The following is a 20967-nucleotide window of genomic DNA, read 5'->3' on the forward strand; positions in this document are numbered from 1 at the left end:
TCTTTCTCTATCTCTCCTCGCACGGCGCACGCCCGACATAGCTTACTATGTAGGTCTAACAAAACGCATTCTTATAATCACATAGAGAAATCTCTGGGAATTATGTTTTCCAGCCCGAGAGGCTATTAGCCTACCGGAGTGTCTTCTGGCCAATCCAGGAGGCTTGGCAATACAATTTGGACTGCTTGATTTATGGCTGTGTGAACACAAACGAACCAACGCACAAATGCAACAATTGTATCAATTAAGTCCCTGAATCGGAACAAAGCAAACAAACTAGAGGTGTGAATACACCCTAAAGCATCAGAGACAAAGTTTAAGCAGGTTCACACTTGATAATCGTTGAATGTTTAGATTTGAGAAAATTCAAATAAAGCCTTAAAAGTTTCTGAAAATGGATGGCCGGCCTTGAAAGTACTTGACTTTTCTTATTCACACCCAACATCCAAATCCATCCATAATATTAGCTCCTTGGCCCTCTATGCATCCTGGGATCAACACTGCACATCCTGAGGAAAACCCTGCTGTTTGTATTGATATACATAGCAGCAGTTAGTTTGTATTGATATACATAGCAGCAGTTAGTTTGTATTGATATACATAGCAGCAGTTAGTTTGTATTGATATACATAGCAGCAGTTAGTTTGTATTGATATACATAGCAGCAGTTAACATGAATCGTGTAAAACAAATTAGGCCTATGGGATGTATCATTGTCATTTTTGTGTCCTTGAATTTCACTAAACAAGACTTTGAAAGGCATTGATGAGTGTAGGAACCATGTAGGAGTTAAGCACAGTTCATTAGACAGAATAAGTAGGAAGTATGGTTAAATAAAGCAAGAAACATGGGTGGCACGGTGGCGCAGTGGTAGCGCTGTTGCCTCACAGCAAGAAGGTCCTGTGTTCGATTCCCACCTGGGCTGAGGGTGTGCTCAGTGCCTACGGCACAGGTGGGGTCGTCAAAAAGGGCCTTTCTGTGTGGAGTTTGCATGTTCTCCCCATGCTCCTGGGGTTTCCCCCAGATAGGAACCCCCTGCTAAAAAAAAAACATGAAAAGAAAATTGAAACATGCTTCAACATAGCCTCGAGTTTAGGACAGCACGGCAGCAGCTAGACATACGTACCCAAACGCTTGACAAAGGGGGTCCCAGGGGAGTTCCCAGCAAAATGAGTAAATTGTGTGATTTCACTATGATTTCAATTACTAGAAGTTAGTCCAAGGAGAGAATGTAGTGCATATACTTGGTAATAGCTTTCACTCTCTCCTGTTATCTCTCCATCTACATTATAGTATACTTGCGCTGTTCACCTCAGCTGCATCCAGTCACATTTTTGGGGAGCTGCATGCCAGCTGTGCCGACAGGCCCGCCAGCTGCGTAGCCCTACGGCGATGGCTTTGACGCCAGACCATGAATTCGGCTTAACTTAAACAGTCATTTAGCGATAGGATTTTAGCGCCCTTTATGGGAACTGCAACAACAGCTTAGGGCAGCCTGTCAGAACTACAACAATGTCATGATAAAAGCATGTTTTCATGTCTAATGAAGATATATCAAATATAATATCACCAAGCTAAATACTGGAATCAAATCCAGCCAAGTCATTTGCTTTGTTTCTTATAGTCATCATAGCCAGCCAAGTCATTGCTGAGCCTTGAGTATTAACCCACAGTCCCCCAGATATACAGTATTAACCCACAGCCCCCCAGATATACAGTATTAACCCACAGCCCCCCAGATATACAGTATTAACCCACAGCCTCCCAGATATACAGTATTAACCCACAGCCCCCCAGATATACAGTATTAACCCACAGCCCCCCAGATATACAGTATTAACCCACAGCCTCCCAGATATACAGTATTAACCCACAGCCTCCCAGATATACAGTATTAACCCACAGCCCCCCAGATATACAGTATTAACCCACAGCCCCCCAGATATACAGTATTAACCCACAGCCTCCCAGATATACAGTATTAACCCACAGCCCCCCAGATATACAGTATTAACCCACAGCCCCCCAGATATACAGTATTAACCCACAGCCCCCCAGATATACAGTATTAACCCACAGCCTCCCAGATATACAGTATTAACCCACAGTCCCCCAGATATACAGTATTAACCCACAGCCCCCCAGATATACAGTATTAACCCACAGCCCCCCAGATATACAGTATTAACCCACAGCCTCCCAGATATACAGTATTAACCCACAGCCCCCCAGATATACAGTATTAACCCACAGCCCCCCAGATATACATTATTAACCCACAGCCCCCCAGATATACAGTATTAACCCACAGCCTCCCAGATATACAGTATTAACCCACAGCCTCCCAGATATACAGTATTAACCCACAGCCCCCCAGATATACAGTATTGGGGCAGTACAAATGTTCAAATTGATTCTGGGATTCTGGAGCTTAGATTTGATGACATTTCAGTCACACAAGTGGGCGTCACCAAGGCCGCGTGCCATCAACGGTGGTGAAAATACACACACACACACACACTGGATCGTAAGGGGAGGGGGGAGGAGTATGTCGCATACCTGCCAACACTCCAGATTTACATGGGAGTATCCCTATTCTTAACCCTTCCTCCCACTGCCCTCCCCATTGGTCATTTATCCTGTTAATCTCACAATTTCATAGTGTTACAGAACAAATGGCTGAGGTGGGCTTAGTTTTAAAGTTTCTGGGAACAGAAGACCTAAAGCAGTGGTCCCCAACCACCGGGCTGCGGACCGGTACCAGGCCACAACGCATTTGGTACCGGGCCGTGAGCCGGGTAAAAAAATAAATAATAATAAACATAGGCTATAATATTATAGGCTGTGTGTGGTAGTTGAAACATAGTTTAAAGTTGACGTTTATTTATGTTTGTAGTTGAAACAAAAACATAAATACTGTACAGTACAACACAAAAGGCTGTTATTTACCGTTTGTCGCCACCTGGTGAGTAAATATATATGCTAAAACCATTCAAATTGATAACCGGTCCGCAACCTTTTTTTCCATGTACAGTATCTACCGGTCCTTGGCACAAAAAAGGTTGGGAACCCCTGACCTAAGGCACCAGTGCCCGAAATTAACTTTTTGTCTATTTTTTACCGGCCAAAATAATATATCGCATTTTTGTCACATATACGTCAGGGATTCTGCTAGGCCAATGCAGCCGGTAACGTTTTTGAATATTTCCCGGCGACTATTAAACAAAGGACGTTATACAATTATTGTTTAAAGAATCCATTCATTTCTCTATAGTCTATTCTTTATAGCCTCTATAGTCGATCTTTATTCCAGTGTTGTCATTAAGAGGCCGATTTTGCAGCAACAATATTTAATTGGTCGGCATTCAACAGGCACATCATTCTCGGTTAAGACGCTTTCGTTATTGAAACAGACAACATGCTACTGTACTCCTACTGTAGCCTATCTATCTGCATTTGCAGACACTCATGAACCCATATCTTCTGGACATTGCCTTGATGAAAATACAACGCAGCTAAAAGTAATAACTGCGACAGTTTCAGTGCAGACAGCGCACAACTTGGGCTACGCACCGTTGTCTCCCACTCCACACCTGGCACCTGCGTCAGCTGTTGCCCAGACCCCTGAGCGTCACCCGTCAAATGTAAAATCTGGTCGCCAATGGCGCTTGGTGGGTGTTAATTTCGGGCCCTGTCCATTGGTAGCAACCAGGTTGTCAGGAAGGGGGCTAAATAATGCTCCAAAGTTGGGCTCAATTTTGGCGAGGGAAAAACTGGCATGGCAACTGACCTCTCACCTCATGTTGACCTCAAGATATCTGAATGAGAAGGGTTCTATGATACCCATGAGTCTCCCCTTTACACATAACGTCAAACTTTTTTTATCCATACTAAATGAAAAATACAAATGTTGGTATAATAAACTTTAATTACCAGTATATATTTCATTCTTTTCTAGGGGTGTCACGGTACATGTATTCGTCCCGTGAATTTACGGTACGACCCTCACGGTACCTCGTTTCACGGTACATGAAACGACACGACGAATACGTCAAATCCAGAAGCACCTGAACGCTGTTTGAACGGCATTGAATTGAATTGAATTAAACGCCACAGAAGAAGACACACCAAAACAACACAAGGGCCATAGAAATCCGCGTTCACAGAATGGGACGTTTTGTGGCGATAAGCTGTTTTGCAAATTCTGTCAACATCAAGCCAACGAGGTAAGCTTGCCAATGTAACGTTACGTAGCCGCGACAAAGTCCGTAGTTGCGCGTTGCGGCTAAACGTTACATAACACTGACAAGGCTGTTAACTTGTAAACAAGCAACATACATCGCGTGGGATGAGTGATGCGGTCAAGCAGACATCTGCGGATGCAGACAGGCAAGCTGCGGTGAGGAAGAGGCGATGACTCCTTGTCATGTTCCAATAATCCATTAGATGACCGAACGTAATCATATTATGCTAAACAAAACTCACATCCAATAACGTTAAGGCGCTGACAGGGTTCTTTCCCGTACTTACTGGGAAAGTGAAACCCACCCCGTTGTCTGTCAGACAGTGGGGGTATCTTTCAACAGGGGTAAAGAAGTTTTTCTTCTTCTGCCGTTTTATTCTTCTTCTGAACATGTAGGTATTTTGACGTTGACTAAAGAAACACTGCCGCCTAGTGGCCGCTTTCAGATAGGATTCCAAATTAGTGCTTACATCAAACGCAAATGCTACATAAAACAAATACAACAGGGGGAGGGGTTGGTGGGAGTATTAGGCTACTCCACACATGCGCTCTGTTTACAAACTTGTGTACAATAAAGATTTAAAGTGGGGGGAAATGCCTTTGCCCTGTCAAACAGCTGGAATACAGACATCTGAGAGGGAGGCGCACCCCACACTTTGAAAATCACTGCTCTAGAGTAAAACCTTTTTGTGTGGATTGCCTAGATCTTATTAAATAGTGGACATTTATTCATTCCCACATATTAGACACTATTTCTGATGGTAAAAATAGCGTAAAAAGCAGAATTCAGACATATTCAAAGGGAAAAAAACAGAATTTGGGATTTGTTGCTTTTTTTCCCCATTTTCGTACCGAACCGTGACCCCAAAACCGAGGTACGTACCGAACCGTGACTTTTGTGTACCGTGACACCCCTATTCTTTTCATCAAATTAGTTAGTATAACTATTACGGTACTATATTTGGGTAATTGAGTGATGGCATTACAGTATCCTACTGGTGGAAGTGTACGGTCACAATCTGGCCCTCTGGTAGTGGCACTATCATCAAAGTTGCCCATCCCTGGTTTACATAAACATCCTTGAAGTATCCTATAATGTTTGTAATCAACTGTAATTGTATTTCTTAGTTGCTTATTTATTTATTTGTTTATTTGGATGGGACAGTGCAAAATTAATGAACACAGAAACCATACAACAGATACTAAAACCTGGAACATAGTAAAAGTGTAAAAATTGCCGGATTTAGCACGAGGCTAATTTCCATCCGTTGTCCCCATAAAACACAATAAACATAAAATGTAAAGTAAAATATAAAATGCTAACTTTGCCACTGAGGCTTTCAATATTTCTATTTACCTGAGCTTTACCCAATTATATTTGTGCTCCCAAAATGATCTGCTCCGCATTACTTACAATGTGGGCATTTGTCCAGGAGATGGTGCTGTCGGCTCAGTGTTCAACACTGTTTGGTCTCAGTGAAAATAAATGATTGAACAATGGAAGTTTAGTGGAACTCAAGTTGAGTTTAAACAGGGGTGTCTGGGTTGTGTAGAAGTAAAAGCACTCGCTTACCACCGCGGAGACCCAGCCTCAATCCCCAGTAGCGGCACTTCCGGCTTGGTCAGACGTTCCTACAGATACAACAACACAATTGGGGAGAAAATGGGGGATTTGGGGGTTTGAAGGAATGACTGTTTGTTTGTTTGTTTGTGTGTTTATGTAGGTGGACCAGATGAATAAGATTGTGGAGGTTCTCGGGGTTCCTCCAAGCCACATGCTCGACGCAGCTCCTAAAGCCAGGAAGTATTTTGATAAGCTGTCAGATGGTCTGTGGACGGTGAAAAAGAACAAGGACATTAAGAAGGTACTTTATCCCTCACCTGCTGTGAGTATTACTGCTAGAAACCAGTTTATTTAACAACCACATCCATCGCTATCATCATCATACTAACCTCCACATAAACTATTGGCCTTCTGTTGTTGCCAAAACAAGGGCTGTGGAAAAACTCCTTACACCTTCTCTGATATTCTGCATTTTGAATAGTTTGGACACTGAATGTTTTCATATCTTCAACCCAAATTTTCTAAATTGCTCCCTGCCTTCCTTCCTCCTGTTTTCCTTTATTGCTGTGTTGCTACAGTATGACTTCCTGCCCTGTGGCCTGGGCTGCCTTTATGAACGGGCTCACCTGGTCTGTAGACCAGGGGCCTATCAGCACAGGGGGCCTATGACACAAGCCAATAAAAGTCACATTCATAAGGTTACTCTGGTGTTACTTCCGGTGTTGTTGCTACGCAACGCTGGAGGTATGGGGGTCAAGTCTCTTATGGGTTACGTTACGCCCATTGAAGCCAAACTCAATACAAAAACGTGTCCGTGTTATTGTTGTCTTGCTTGTCACTAAGTGCCCGACTGCTATAACATGACTTTAAACCTGGGATCTTTTGTAATATTCGGGCTAAAAACCGAAGCTCAGACCACGTACTGTACGTGTCTTCTTTATTTACAAAATTCACATCCGCGCTCATTGTTTTGAATGGCGGGTCACCTCCGGTTCCGGGTCCCTTCCTGCCTCCCTTGCTTGCGTGACATCAGAGCAGGCCCGGCGCTAGGGGCGGGCCTGACCGGGCCGGGCCCCCCCATTCAACAAACTGGCCCCCCCATTCCAAAAAAAAAAAATTTTTTTTTTTTTTTTTTTGCTAAACGTTTTTCTGTTTTAAAGTTTAACATGGAATCTGGCTGTCATTAGGCTGATTAACTGAATGCTATTGCTAACTGTTACTTTGAACATCCATTTGCAATGATTCTGGCTGGATATTAACTATTGTAAATTTGTCACAATGAATGCAATTTGTGCACAATGTGTAAATACACTTAATATTAATTGTTTAGGCCTAATTATTTGTAAAGTCACAACACATTAGAGATGTGTGTAGTTCTTCACAGATTTAGCCTCTTCATTTTGCTCTCAAATGCACCAGGTTGACGAATTTTACTTTAAAATGTACAAAATCTTCTTCCGGGGGAGAATCCCCCCGGACCCCCCTTGGGTAGCTTGGCCCCCCCAAGCTAGTGGCAGGCCCCCTCTGTAACTTGGGTCTGGAGCCGGGCCTGCATCAGAGTAACCTTACGAATTGTTTTGTAATTCGTCAAATTTTCTGTCTATCACTTTGTCTATCATGTTTGTCGCTGTTGATTGGTCCCATTTACAAGTGACCCACATGGCCTCCCCACAAGCTGCATTCTGATAGGCTGTTGACAAATCTCCCCCCGCCATACGCCTCAAAGTGGTTTGGTCAATTCGAAAGTGGTTTGGTCCACTCTCTGTTTGTTTTCTTTCTTTCTGCAATCGGCAAATTGAAACCACAGCGCACAACTCTCTATGGATGTAAGGAAGGACTTAGATCTCAAACTTTTGGCAGTGGGTTAAAAAACCCTTGCCAGGTGATGACCACAACAAAAGTCCCACTGGCCAAGCCAAGGTGAAAAAAGATGCAGGGGGAAACAGCAGAAATACACAATAGAGGTAGGCTACATGTCCGATGACTGCTTGGCACTCAAGAGCGATGCGTATTGTCCCGGGTTTTTCCTGGACTGTGTGCTTTTTGTGTTGCTTTTCTTGGTTGAAGTTGCGGACTTAGCAAGTGGCAATGTGTATGTATTGTGCAGTGAAAACACAGTGTGCGCACCTCTCAACAGTCTCATGACAGTGTCGCCCCCTCTCTGTGAGGGAGAGACTTTTTCTATTCCGCAGAATTTCAAAGTGGCAGCAGAGCCATGTTGGGCTTGAGCATAGTGTCTTGCTATTGCATAGTGTAAATTGTTGTTGCGGATGGCAGCCTTGTGTTCTGCAATGCGGGCTTATAATGCCTGTTTTGGCTGTCCGACATAAACCCAGCCCGCAAGGACAAGGACACAGCGCTGGGCACGTGGTAAAAAATGATTAAAAATCCTTCAGAGTGGATAAAGATGTTTAAAATGTTTAAAAGAAGATTTGAAAAAAATAAGGATAAAGAAGTTTTATACTCTTCACTGAAATCACTGTTCTGATACATATCTGGGGGGTTAGTCCCCCTTTAAAGAATATAGGATGAAGATGTTTACAACATTTTTGTGGAGTGGAGCATACAACAAAAAGTGGAGCATACAACAATAATAGTAATATCCTAATTGCAATAATAATTGGGGGTGGGGGGGGGGGGGCTGCAGCTGTCTATATGTGTGCTCTCCCACACTTTAAAACCCCCTGCCCTAGAGAGTCCAAGGTACAACCCTTAGCTCACTATTTTTCCTATCTGGCTGGCTACTTAGAAATTTGGGGAACCCCCTGCACGGTTGTATCTCCCGACACAGAGATCGGAGGGCGGCGGGGGGGGGCTACAAAGCCCTCAGCCCAAGGGCCTATAGGCAGGTAAATGCGGCCACTGGCCTCAAGCTTGATAGCCACAACTAGCTCACTGTTTGCCACGCCCATACTAAATGTTATGTTATTCAAACATCATTGAAAAGCCCCTTTCAGGCCAATGGGGATTTCAACGTGAAAACACAGGGTCATACAGTAGATAGGGCTGTGAATCTTCACTGGCCTCACGATTCGATTTGATTAAGATTTTTGTAAATTATTTGTGCTGTGCTGATTATTATTAGCTTAGTTACTCACTTCTACACTAGCTTAGATTGTGTTAATTATGGATTGAATTATAGTGAAAATAGATTATCCCCCCTTTTTGCTGGGGCCACAGTTAGTTTGTCAGTAAAAGGTTTGATGCATAAATGAATCAAAACCACTCCACTACTGTACTGGTGACAGTAGCCATTGTAAAGACAGGGGGAGTGATTATCAGCTATACTGTCATCAACTTAATACCAACATACTCGTTTAGTTCCATTCAATTGCATGGAGGGGAAAGTTACCATCAGCTTCGAAGCGTTACCCCCCTTCCCAACATGCTAGGTTGACATGTTTGGTCCAAATTGATTCCTTGTTTCTTCTACTTTCATGGTATAAAGATCATCACACGGGGAGCTCGTTTTTAAAGCTAGAGTCTAGCATTAAAAACGAGCTCCCCGTCAGCCATCGTTGTACCGGCCAAATTCAGTTTAAAAATGTGGGACTTTAAGGTCGCTGTTTTTATTTGCAAATTGATAGGCTATGCAGCATGAAACATACAGTATTAATACGAAACAATTGGTGGACCATTTGCATGCCGAATCTATCAGAAGGCCCGGATAACTTGAAATTAATTGACTTACTTGCATATCCATGCCGTCTGTAGTGTAAGCGCATGCTGCCGAGACATTGGAAATATCCCAGTTTTCTCGGTCTCCACTCGGTACCGCGGCCCGCAACTCGAAACTCGCTTTGGCTCGTAATCCAATGCAACGACTGTCTGGCTTGTGAACTAACTTACTGCTTGATAAAAAGTAAATAAAAATAAGGGGGAAATATAATGCTACTACTGTCGTCAGTGTCATGTAAATCTATATATTCCTGTCAACTCATCACAGCAAAGTGGGATTTTGATGTCATCACTTCCTCGTAGTGAACTGGATTCAGCATTGAGAGACTCATTCAACATTGGACAATACAATGTCAATCATACCGATCTATCCAATCAACAACCAATTAGGTTGAATAAATTAATTGTTTGGTATTGATTGGTGAGGGCGGGTTAGGCTCCAGCTAAATTTCATTGGTTGAAAAACACATCATTTCACTGTTCCTTGTGAAATGCATGTATTTTCAACCAATAATATTTAGCATGAGATACATTACCATGGGAATCAAACGCCCTAGGGGAGGATTTTGTTCTCCTCTACCCCCCGAGGGCATGACAGACTGGCACAGACTCTGTCTGCATGCTGCTCCATCAGTGCCCTACAGAGGTCACTGTTGTTGAACCATTTTAAGAATAGCATGATTTTTATTCAGAAAAAACACATTTGATTGATATTTTATTAAAAATATATTATTATATAAAATCATCTCTTCTAGAAAATAGAGGAGGACCATCCTCCTATGCCTCACTGGAAAAACCTCCTGTAAGATATATATATATATTAGTGGTGGGACTCGATTACAAAATAAATGTAATCTAATTAATTAGAGGCTTTGTAATTAATTAATCACATTTTAATCGCATGTCAATATTTGACACAAGAAGCAACATTTCAATTCAAATGGATTTTGGTATATGAGTGAATCAATGAATAGACAATACATATTGCTGTATTTTACTTGTCAGACGTGGACTCATCTTGGCTCTGAACCCTGTCATCTGGTTGAGTGTGGGTTGGCGACTCCGCTTGCTCATACTAGGACTAATGTTAGCATGATCAGCGGCTAAGTTAACGTTAGCTCTGGGTTCCACGCTAGCTGCAACATGTTTAGCATTGAGGTGATACTGGAGGCTTGAAGTGCTGATGCACACAACCGTGCTCTTATCCACGCTTCCATCAGGGAGTTTTTTAAATCTAAACTTCCCATCCACCGGGCCAAGCAACGCCTTCTCATCTGCTTCTTCCATGTTTGTTGTTAGCCTACAGCACACTTCCCACATGTGGGGCTTTGTTGTCTGATGTCACTCAATGTTGTGCATCGGTATGATCAGTATGCCTGGAATTCCTCCACTGAGAAACGTTCCTTGGCCTCTGGAGTGCAAAATTAAAGTGCGATTAAAAAAAAATTGAAGTTATTTTTTCCGTAATTAATTAATCGAAATTAACGTCTTAAAGTCCCAGCCCTAATATATATATATATATATATATATATATATATAGGGCGTTAGTTACACTACATAATGAAACAACAAATCAACGTGGCAAATACAATACATTGAGCTTGCAGGTCCTGTGCAACCAATAATATTTAATTGCTAATAATATAAAATGGTTTTGAATGTGAAATGTATTTTTTTTACGACTGTTTACCTCCCTGCACCAAATTTAATTACCCCAAGTTCATACTTTCAGATCCACTAAGTGTATGTGTGTGTGTGTGTCTGTCTGTCTGTCTGTCTGTCTGTCTGTCTGTCTGTCTGTCTGTCTGTCTGTCTGTCTGTGTGTGTGTGCGTGCCTGCATTCGTGCGTGTGTTTCCAGGAGTATAAGCCCCCAGCCACACGGCGTCTCCATGAGATTTTGGGTGTAGAGACAGGGGGCCCGGGCGGGCGGCGGGCGGGGGAGCCAGGACACGCCCCCTGTGACTACCTGAAGTTTAAAGGTACAGTAAGCCAGCAGCACACAAGATTACCTGAAGTTTAAAGGTACAGTAAGCCAGGAGCTCACAATACTACCTGAAGTTTAAAGGTACAGTAAGCCAGGAGCTCACAATACTACCTGAAGTTTAAAGGTACAGTAAGCCAGCAGCACACAAGACTACCTGAAGTTTAAAGGTACAGTAAGCCAGCAGCACACAAGACTACCTGAAGTTTAAAGGTACAGTAAGCCAGCAGCACACAAGACTACCTGAAGTTTAAAGGTACAGTAAGCCAGCAGCACACAAGACTACCTGAAGTTTAAAGGTACAGTAAGCCAGCAGCACACAAGACTACCTGAAGTTTAAATGTTCAGTAAGCCAGCAGCACACAAGACTACCTGAAGTTTAAAGGTACAGTAAGCCAGCAGCAGCACACAATACTACCTGAAGTTTAAAGGTACAGTAAGCCAGCAGCAGCACACAATACTACCTGAAGTTTAAAGGTACAGTAAGCCAGCAGCAGCACACAATACTACCTGAAGTTTAAAGGTACAGTAAGCCAGCAGCAGCTCACAATACTACCTGAAGTTTAAAGGTACAGTAAGCCAGCAGCAGCTCACAATACTACCTGAAGTTTAAAGGTACAGTAAGCCAGCAGCAGCTCACAATACTACCTGAAGTTTAAAGGTACAGTAAGCCAGCAGCAGCTCACAATACTACCTGAAGTTTAAAGGTACAGTAAGCCAGCAGCAGCTCACAATACTACCTGAAGTTTAAAGGTACAGTAAGCCAGCAGCAGCTCACAATACTACCTGAAGTTTAAAGGTACAGTAAGCCAGCAGCAGCTCACAATACTACCTGAAGTTTAAAGGTACAGTACGCCAGCAGCAGCTCACAATACTACCTGAAGTTTAAAGGTACAGTAAGCCAGCAGCAGCTCACAATACTACCTGAAGTTTAAAGGTACAGTACGCCAGCAGCAGCACACACAGCTCTGTCTCAGAATGAGGATGACTTGAGAACATGGCTGAAGGTCTGTGTCTACATGATGTGCTCACGGCTTCTCCTCCTCCAGACCTGATCCTGCGCATGCTGGACTACGACCCTAAGAGCCGCATCACGCCATTCTATGCCCTGCAGCACAACTTCTTCAAGAAGACAACAGACGAAGGAACCAACACCAGTTCATCTACATCCACCTCCCCTGCTATGGACCACTCCCATTCAACCTCCACTACCAGCTCTGTCTCCAGCTCTGGTAACAACACACACACAGCATTATAAAAAACACTATCAAAATAAACAATTGAAAAGAGACCATCTTGCGATGAGATCACACCAGGGACATAAAGTCGAGGGGCCAATGTTTGGGGTGGTGGGGGATCGGATCATGCCCATTTACAAACTCAACCTTCAATCTTATGTCAACTACACACCTGTAAAGTTTGGTGACTGCGTCTTGCACGGTTTTGACACTATCGCATTCACAAAAACTGTCCACAGACAGACGTGTAAATCAATCAATCAGTTTTATATTTATATAGTGCCAAATCACAACAAGAGTTATCTCAACTCAAGGCAAAGTACCCAAAACAGCTTCTGTGGTAGTTCCCTGTGGCGTTTCAGCAGGCTCCTGGCTCTGCACACCTGGCTCTCATGGCCTGCACTGCCCACAGTGTCTCCTACATTGACAATGTCAACCTCTTCTGGGAACTCAGTTACAGTATTTATATAGAAACAATGGCATAATTGGCTGGGGGCAAAGCTACACTCAGGTCAGTGTTCCTCTCTGCCAAAACATTTCCTCAACGTTCCCTCGTTCTGACCAGCCCCACCGCTACTGATGTCCTCGGAGTCCTATAGCCAGTCTAACAAGTGCCATAATAATCTAATATAATATCTAATAACGTTTAGCCACAGAATCAAAGGAAATCTCTCAATCCCAAAATTGAAAACCGAATAACTACCCAACAAACAAATGTCCGAATATTCGGGTCCAGCCCTAGTATACAGTACACACACATACATGTAGCAGTAGAGAATTTGCAGTTGTACCTCAAATCTATCAAGCACAGCTGATGGTTGATGGCATCATGAAGGTCGATTGGAGAATTGGCTATTGGTTAATAATGTCTAAAACTATAACAACCAGGCTAGAAAAAGAGATAACTTATGCACCTTGTTGTGTGGCTGTAGATCCACTCAGTAACCTTCTTAGACAAAGTGAATAGTGTGCTAAGGTAGATTTATTTCCAAATGTAGGTTACTGTGACACAGTCAACTGTCTGTCTTTAGCCCTAGTCTCTACTCCAAAACACTGAGTTACTGTGACACAGTCAACTGTCTGTCTTTAGCAGAGAGATCCCCAAACTTTTGAGTAGCCAGTCAGATTGAAAAAGTAGCCGGATCATGTTTGCGGCGTTTGTTCCAGTGGTCCTTTTCCCAATTAATAAACAAACCTCAATTATGTATCCATGAGTGTAACAATTGAAAAAATACAAATAAACATTCTTATAAAGGCCCAATGCTCAATTTTATTATAAATAAACAATATCCATTTTGTAAAACACAAACAGGCAATGTATATTTTTAAGAACAAAGAAAATACTAATAACTGTATGTTTCCCACAGGATTTGGAGAGATTGTGGTGGGTAGACCTTGCTTGGACCCTCTTTGAGGGTTCGGGGGGCCATGCCCCCTGTAAGAAAAATGTGTACATTTTAAACTCAAACGCATGAATCTGGTTCACTTTGAGAACCAATTTAAGAGGCTAGATCAAGGGTGGGCAATTATTTTTCATGGGGGGCCACATGAGAAACCCAGATTGTTGCCGGGGGCCGAACAAATATTGTCATGCCGTAACCCAGGAACTTTGATGATAGAGAGGACCACAAAAAAATCTCCTCGCCACCAGAGGGCCAGATTTTGCTGAGCGTTGGGGGCCGAATGGCGCTGGCGCGGAAAAATTTGGGGCATTTGAAGTCAGGTTTAGAGGATTAACTAATTTTAAATTAACAGTTGTGATGTCATTATTAAGTCTTAAACACCAATATTTTATCCTTTTCTCACTCACTCCTATGTCACCACTTGCTCTCCCTGCAGGGCTTGAAATTAGCTTTTTTGACCACCTGCCAATATGGCTGCTAGAAGTTACCAGCCAATTAGAATTTCCACTAGCCAAAATGTTTTTCTTGAAATAAACCAGAATATGAGTAGGTTAATTTAAGCATAAGTATCAGTAAATGGCCCGGGATTCTCAAAGCCTGTGTTGAGGGTCACACGAACAACAATGCACTCTTGAAGCTAAATAAATCCAAAACCAACAAGTTTATTGTTTACATTTTTTACTTCAATGTAGAACAGTCATTTCTTACACATGAGATTAACTTTTAGCCTTTTAGTCATAAAGATTATTGAAAGATATTCCATATTCCAGACTGAAATGTTATAACAGAAGTGGAGTATTGGCCAGAATTACATGAACATTTGGACACTTATTCAGCGGGTATCTTGTATGTTGCGTTCAGGTGGTGTTGTTTTTTTACAGTGTATAAAGTAACCGGTAGGCCAGAGGCCAGTAGGCGGAGAAATCGCCGGCTACCAGGTCTTGGGGAACTCCCTGTCTTTAGCCCTAGTCTCTACTTCAAAACACTCTGAGTTACTGTGACACAGTCAACTGTCTGTCTTTAGTCCTAGTCTCTACTCCAAAACACTCTGAGTTGTAGCTTGAGAAGAGTCAGCTCTGTTAACCGGAACAAGCTGTTAGCTAGCTATTGTCAGGTTTAACAACAGTCTGTACTCTGTTACCTGGTTACTTATATAGTATACATGGCAATGCAGGTGTGTAGCATCACTGTGATTGCAAAGACATAGCACTTTACACATCTAAAATCCAGTTGCAGGTAGCATTAAGGTCTTAGATATGACTTTCTGAAACATGCACATACCCTCTAAGCACTGCTACATAACAGGTGAAACCACACTCCCACACACACATGTCCCTCCAGTCTCGTGTAAGACTGTGGCCACAGCTATAGCTTCTAATCACCATGGAAACAGCTGACACAGTCGCCATAGTAATTTGCACAATGTTGCTGCTCCTAGCAACCAGGCCAGGGATCGAGATTGATCGATACCGATTCCATTATCGATTCCGCTTCTCGATCCGATTCTTCATCGGTTTCCTTAACGATTCCTGATAAAGTGTTGGGCTGTACCACATGTAAGGTTGGCCGACTGGCTGAGGCAGAAAAATGGAGACAAAACCCAGTTATGTAGTCCAGGTGTATTTATTTACCAGTGGAAACCGAAAATCCTGTGGAGCAATATGTACAGTGCAGGCCTGGCAAAGAGAAAGAAAAACAATAGAATGATTATAATTTTAACAATAGAAGAAATAACTAAATGTAAAAACTGAGAAACAAAGAAAAGCCTCAATGTAAAATTGCATTACAAAACATACTAGGCAAGTACTTATTCAAAAGGCAATTAAAATAGCATTGTTTAATTAATTGTCTTAATTAAAAATACATTCTGTGTGCTTTGTTACACTATAAAAATATATGTTAACGCTTTGCCGGTGGGCCTCCCAATCTTAACAAACGGAAGTAATGATGATGATGATGTGAAATAAATCATGCTACACTAAAGCGTATTTTATGTATACGTTGACACCAAGGACCACAACGGAAACAAGTCCACGACTTTTTGTGTTATCCTTGACATTGTTGTTTTTTTAATGCCTGACTTGCATGTATTTTAAACGGATATGTCAAATAAACTAAACTAAATTAAACTAAATGGACGCTCGCACAGAAAGGAGAGACGTGGAATCGTGACGAGAAACCGTTTGGAGCTTTTCTCCTCTGTCGGGTTTCTCTTAAAGGATCTCTTAAAGGTCCACATTCTTAACCTTTGATCTTATGAATGGTGGTTATTGATAAAAGTATTGACCAGATATTGGTAAGAATTTGTAGTAATACTAAAGTATTTGTCAAATGTTACCAATAAGGTACTGAGTAAAGGTTATTGATTAGGTATTTATTGATATGATAAGTGGTTCTTGGTAGGCTAGTGTTCATGTTTTACTGAAGCTTTCTGTCTGTAATGTGTCCAGGTGGCTCCAGCGGTTCTTCCAATGACAACCGTAATTACCGCTACAGCAACCGCTACTACAACTCTGCTGTTACACATTCTGACTATGAGATGACCAGCCCTCAGGTACCAACAACACTGCATTCAAATCCCTAGAAAGATTTTCAGGCCTGGAGGGATTTCGAAACGTACCCCGACCGCAACGGTGGGGGCCCTCGCTGTCGACACTAAACTTTTAGCTAACCTGTTCGCATCTATGTTCGCAATGGCATCCCAACTATCATCATACTATTATGGGATGCGATGCGAACCTATTGTATTATGGGATGTGCGTTTCCCAGGCAACGACACACATTGATACGTTTTGGAACAGCGGTGGCGCGATGCTCCTAAAAGCAAAATGCTTATTGTTTTGAATGATTTGGCACTTTCTATTCCAGTATTGTTGTATTGTAATAATATGCTGTAAAGGTTTATTTAAATTTTGGGGAGAGCAGAAAAAAAATTGCAATTATTTTTTTTTAACTTTTTTTCTGGCCTGGTGGGGGCACCGTTGGCCTGGCGGGCCCGCCAGGCCTGTAGAATGGTAGGGGAAACACTGCTGTATATGAATCTTACGTATAAACTACCTGTCTAAGAACTGAAAAATATCATCAATGTTGCATGTTGTATATCTGTGGAGATGAGAGCTTTCATAATGGCTTTGAGTTGTGAGTTCTCTCTGCACGGCAGTTGTCTTGACCTGAGCCCTTATGCATTCTCCTTTCCATCTTTCCTTGACCTCATGATGTTTTCCAGCAAGGTCAAGGAAACATGGTTAGAAGGTACCTCACTCTGATAAGGCGGTGGCCGGCGGCAGTTCCACGTGGACGCCAGGCGTACGCTAGAAATGAGCGCGCAATATTTCTTTTTTTCTTCTCTTCTTTTTTTTCTTTTTTTTTTAATTCAAATCCAGCCATGGTCTTTTCCTCCTGATAGAGTAGAAACTCTCTGAATCTCTCTCTTTGTTTTTCTCTGTCTCTCTCCCCCCACCTGAGCCAGGCTCCCTCCCAGCAGCAGATGAGGATGTGGCCGGGCAGCGACAGTGGCGTGGGGGGTCAGGAGGGGGCGCCGTACACCCAGCTGCTGCTCCACAAGCCGGCCGCCTCGCAGCAGCACCAGCGCCACTTCCTGGATGCCCCCCACCACCCCCACCCAACCTACAGCCACCACGGGGGAGGGGGGCCGCGCGGCCTGCGGCAGAGCGGACAGACGGGAGGGGGAGGGCAGCAGGGGGGGTCCTCCCCGCAGATGGGCTGTGACAGCATGGACGTGGGTGTGTCCCTGGGGCTGCACCACCTGGGCGGGGCGGTGTCTTCCATGGAGGCCTCTCAGTTGGGCTCAGCCTCCCTGCCGCTGGCCCTGCCCGTCGGACTGTCCGCCTTCCGGACTCGGACGGCCCCCGGCGCCCCGGGGCCACAAGCCCCACAAGCCCCCGAGGACTACTACCCCGCCTCCAACAACAATAACCCCGCCGGGGGGGGCCGGGGGAGGCCGGACTCGGACGAGGGGGCGGCCAACTCTTGATAAACCCTGAACCACGCCCTAAAGCCATACAATTTTAACCACGACTACAACTACACACACAGACAGACACACACACAGAGATACACACACAGCCAGAGTTCAGAGACTAAGTGATGAACTTTGAGCTGAAGGAGACAGTATGTTCTGCATGAGAGGAGGAGGAGGAAGGGGGAGGAGCCTGGGAGAAATCTCCTTTTATCCTTTTTCTTTTATTGTGTGTCTTTCGTTGAAGGAGAGAGAGGCTGGCGACTGTAATTGGAACAGAACGATTGAGACGCGTTTGTTTTTATTAATATTATTATTGTTGTTGTTGTTTAATATTATTTGATTTTTTTTTCCTGTGGTTTGAGGAGTTGTGTGTTCTACTTGGTTGTTGTTTAAGCCCGAAGAGGAGGAGGAGGAGAGAGAGGAGCCATGCCTTTCCCGTTAAGTCGACACGGAGGCTGTCTTTGTTTCTAGTCTGTTTGTAGAGAGGATGTCAGACCACACACTCATACAGTTAAACACACTGGTTGGTTACATTTTCATATTCACAGCCTTTGGGGACTAGCAGTCTTAACACACACATACACATACACTGCACCAGGAAGACAGAAGCTGGTAGGTTTCAGAGGGGAAACCAAAATGTTTGTGCGCTCTTGTTTTCTCCTGGTCGGCCTTCTGTCACTCTGTCAGTTCAGGACAAAATGGACTCTCCTTCTCCATCTCTGTTTCTCTCTCCAGGGTTCCTACATAGGTCTGGAAATTTGGAAAAGTATTTAAAAAAAAAAGAATTTGATCAATTCCAGGCCTTGAATAGTTTGAAATGAAGTCTGGAAAATGTTATGGTTCAGGTCCGATACACACATAATTATAGCTTTGTTGTAGACACACTTTGAGTCCGGAGTTTTTGTTGATGTGAAGAATAATGTTCAGATAGAGGGATGCTCCTTTTACCCATGCAGCCGCTGTCAGCATGCATTATATCAAATACCCTGCACCAAAATCACATCCAGTCAAGAACATAGGGTCTGCCTGGAAAAATATGGAATTTTAAAATGGAAAGCGTGTAGGAAATCTGCCAATCATCTCACATATTCCGATATTTGTGGCGCTGAAGTACAATCTTCATCTATACAGTGATATGACCTACTTAGCAGGGGCAAGATGTCTATCTGCATAAATCATACAAGAAATATTGTACGCTGCGCACGCTCACTCTTAGCTTCGTGTGCTTGCACGCTTTGCGTGCTCATTTCTAGGACGCTGCGCGTGCGCATGCGCCGCGGCACCCCCGCCTGCCTTATTATAGTAGTGAGTACCAGACAAAATCTTCAAAACAAATCAAGGTCTGGAAAAAGTATGGGATTTTTTTAATTGAAAATGTGTAGGAACCCTGTCTGTCTCCCTCTCTCTTTCTGCCTCTCTCTGTCTCTCTTTCCGGTCTGGTTGTTAAGGAGTATGGAGAGAGGAGGTGACTGATGGGACACTATGATTGGACACTCCTCCTCTTCATCCTCTCCTCCTCCTGTGGTTCTCCTCCAGACAGCTCCTCCTCTCCGCGCTGCTAATCACCATGACAACTGGTCCGGATTGCTGCTAAAGAACCAACACAGATCAATAAAGAAATAAAAACAGAAATAAAAACAGAAATAAAAAATAAAATAAAAAACTTTTTAACCCTCCTGCTTCAGAGAAAAAGGATAAAGTAAGAACCACTGCATCTCCATGTATTTATTACTATTTAACAAGAAAAAACAAAGTGAAAAATAACCCTCTTTTCTGCTCTTCTTTGTTTGGTTGCCTTCTTTCTGCAGGTGAGCTCTGATTGGCTATTGTAACAGTGACAGTAACCGGTCTCTGATTGGCTATTGTAACAGTGACAGTAACCGGTGGCGGCGTGGGTCTGCTGCTGGTTGGGGGGGCTGGGTGGAGGGGAGGGAGGGGCGGGGCAGAATAAAGTTGGATATATAATAAGAATAAAGAGTATACTTTTGCACACCAAGGTCAAACAAATATCCGATCTCCGCTTTTCTTCCTGTTGACTCACCCCACCACCACATACACAGGTCGTTCTTATCAGGGTTCCCACAGATCCTTGTAAGTTAGTGAATTTGAGAGAGAAAAATCAAAGCCTTGATGGGTTATTGAAAGTTCCTGAATTGATATATTTTGTGCAAGAATACAAATTGAAGTTCTGTTAATGTTAGTAAATTGGCTACATTCCGCCTGCTGTCTGCATGTGTGTCTCCTGCCATCTGTGTGTCCTTGTTTCACACACCGCCTGCCTCCGGTCAAGTGCAAACATGAGAGATTTAGGTCGAATGATGCAGGTTAAACGGCAGCAATCAAGCCAGAAAGTTAACGTAGGGTTAGGGTACGGCGCGAAACGCAGATGGTCTGGCAAGCGAGACTAACCTTCGGCTACACCTGGAAAAAGTACAAATTCAGTGTTGTAACAGTAATTAACCTTGAGCCGTGTCTCAAACTATGCCATGTTGGGTCGTTGACTTTGCTGGAATTGGGCCTGCAATGTGCTTGAATGTGATCTCTTTTTTCCCCAGATTTTTTTATCCCCTATTAGTGCTCATTTTAATTTATTTATCCTGGTTGCTGCTCCACCCTCTGCCGATCTGGGGAGAGCCGAAACTGGCTCCATGCTTCCTCCGAGACATGGGCAGTAGCCAGCCGCTTCTTTTCACCTGACAGGGGAAGCTTCACCGGTAGGACATAGCACGTGGGAGGATCACGCTATTCCAACGAGTCCCCCTTCCTCCGAACAGGCGCCCCGAACGACCAGAGGAGGCACCACATCAGCGACCAGGATATTGCATGTTTTGGTGAGGGGTTCCTATATGAAGGAAACCCCCAGGGGGCACGGGGAGA

At 43.5% G+C, this 20967-nt stretch overlaps 1 protein-coding gene across 2 annotated transcripts in view; it reads left to right on the plus strand.

Moving 5' to 3' along the window:
- The window catches only part of dyrk1b (dual-specificity tyrosine-(Y)-phosphorylation regulated kinase 1B), a 149402-nt gene extending 130468 nt beyond the window's left edge, over positions 1-18934 (plus strand). For both annotated transcript variants that reach the window (XM_083637160.1, XM_083637159.1), the window contains exons 9-13: positions 5968-6108; positions 11345-11465; positions 12517-12699; positions 16559-16662; positions 17578-18934. In XM_083637160.1, the coding sequence (XP_083493286.1) occupies positions 5968-6108; positions 11345-11465; positions 12517-12699; positions 16559-16662; positions 17578-18102 (1074 nt within the window). In that variant the 3' untranslated portion in view covers positions 18103-18934. The remainder of the gene's footprint in view (positions 1-5967; positions 6109-11344; positions 11466-12516; positions 12700-16558; positions 16663-17577) is intronic.
- The last annotated feature ends 2033 nt before the right edge of the window (positions 18935-20967 follow it).

Source organism: Poromitra crassiceps (assembly GCF_964638095.1).
Source record: "Poromitra crassiceps genome assembly, chromosome: 1".
NCBI lineage: Eukaryota > Metazoa > Chordata > Actinopteri > Beryciformes > Melamphaidae > Poromitra > Poromitra crassiceps.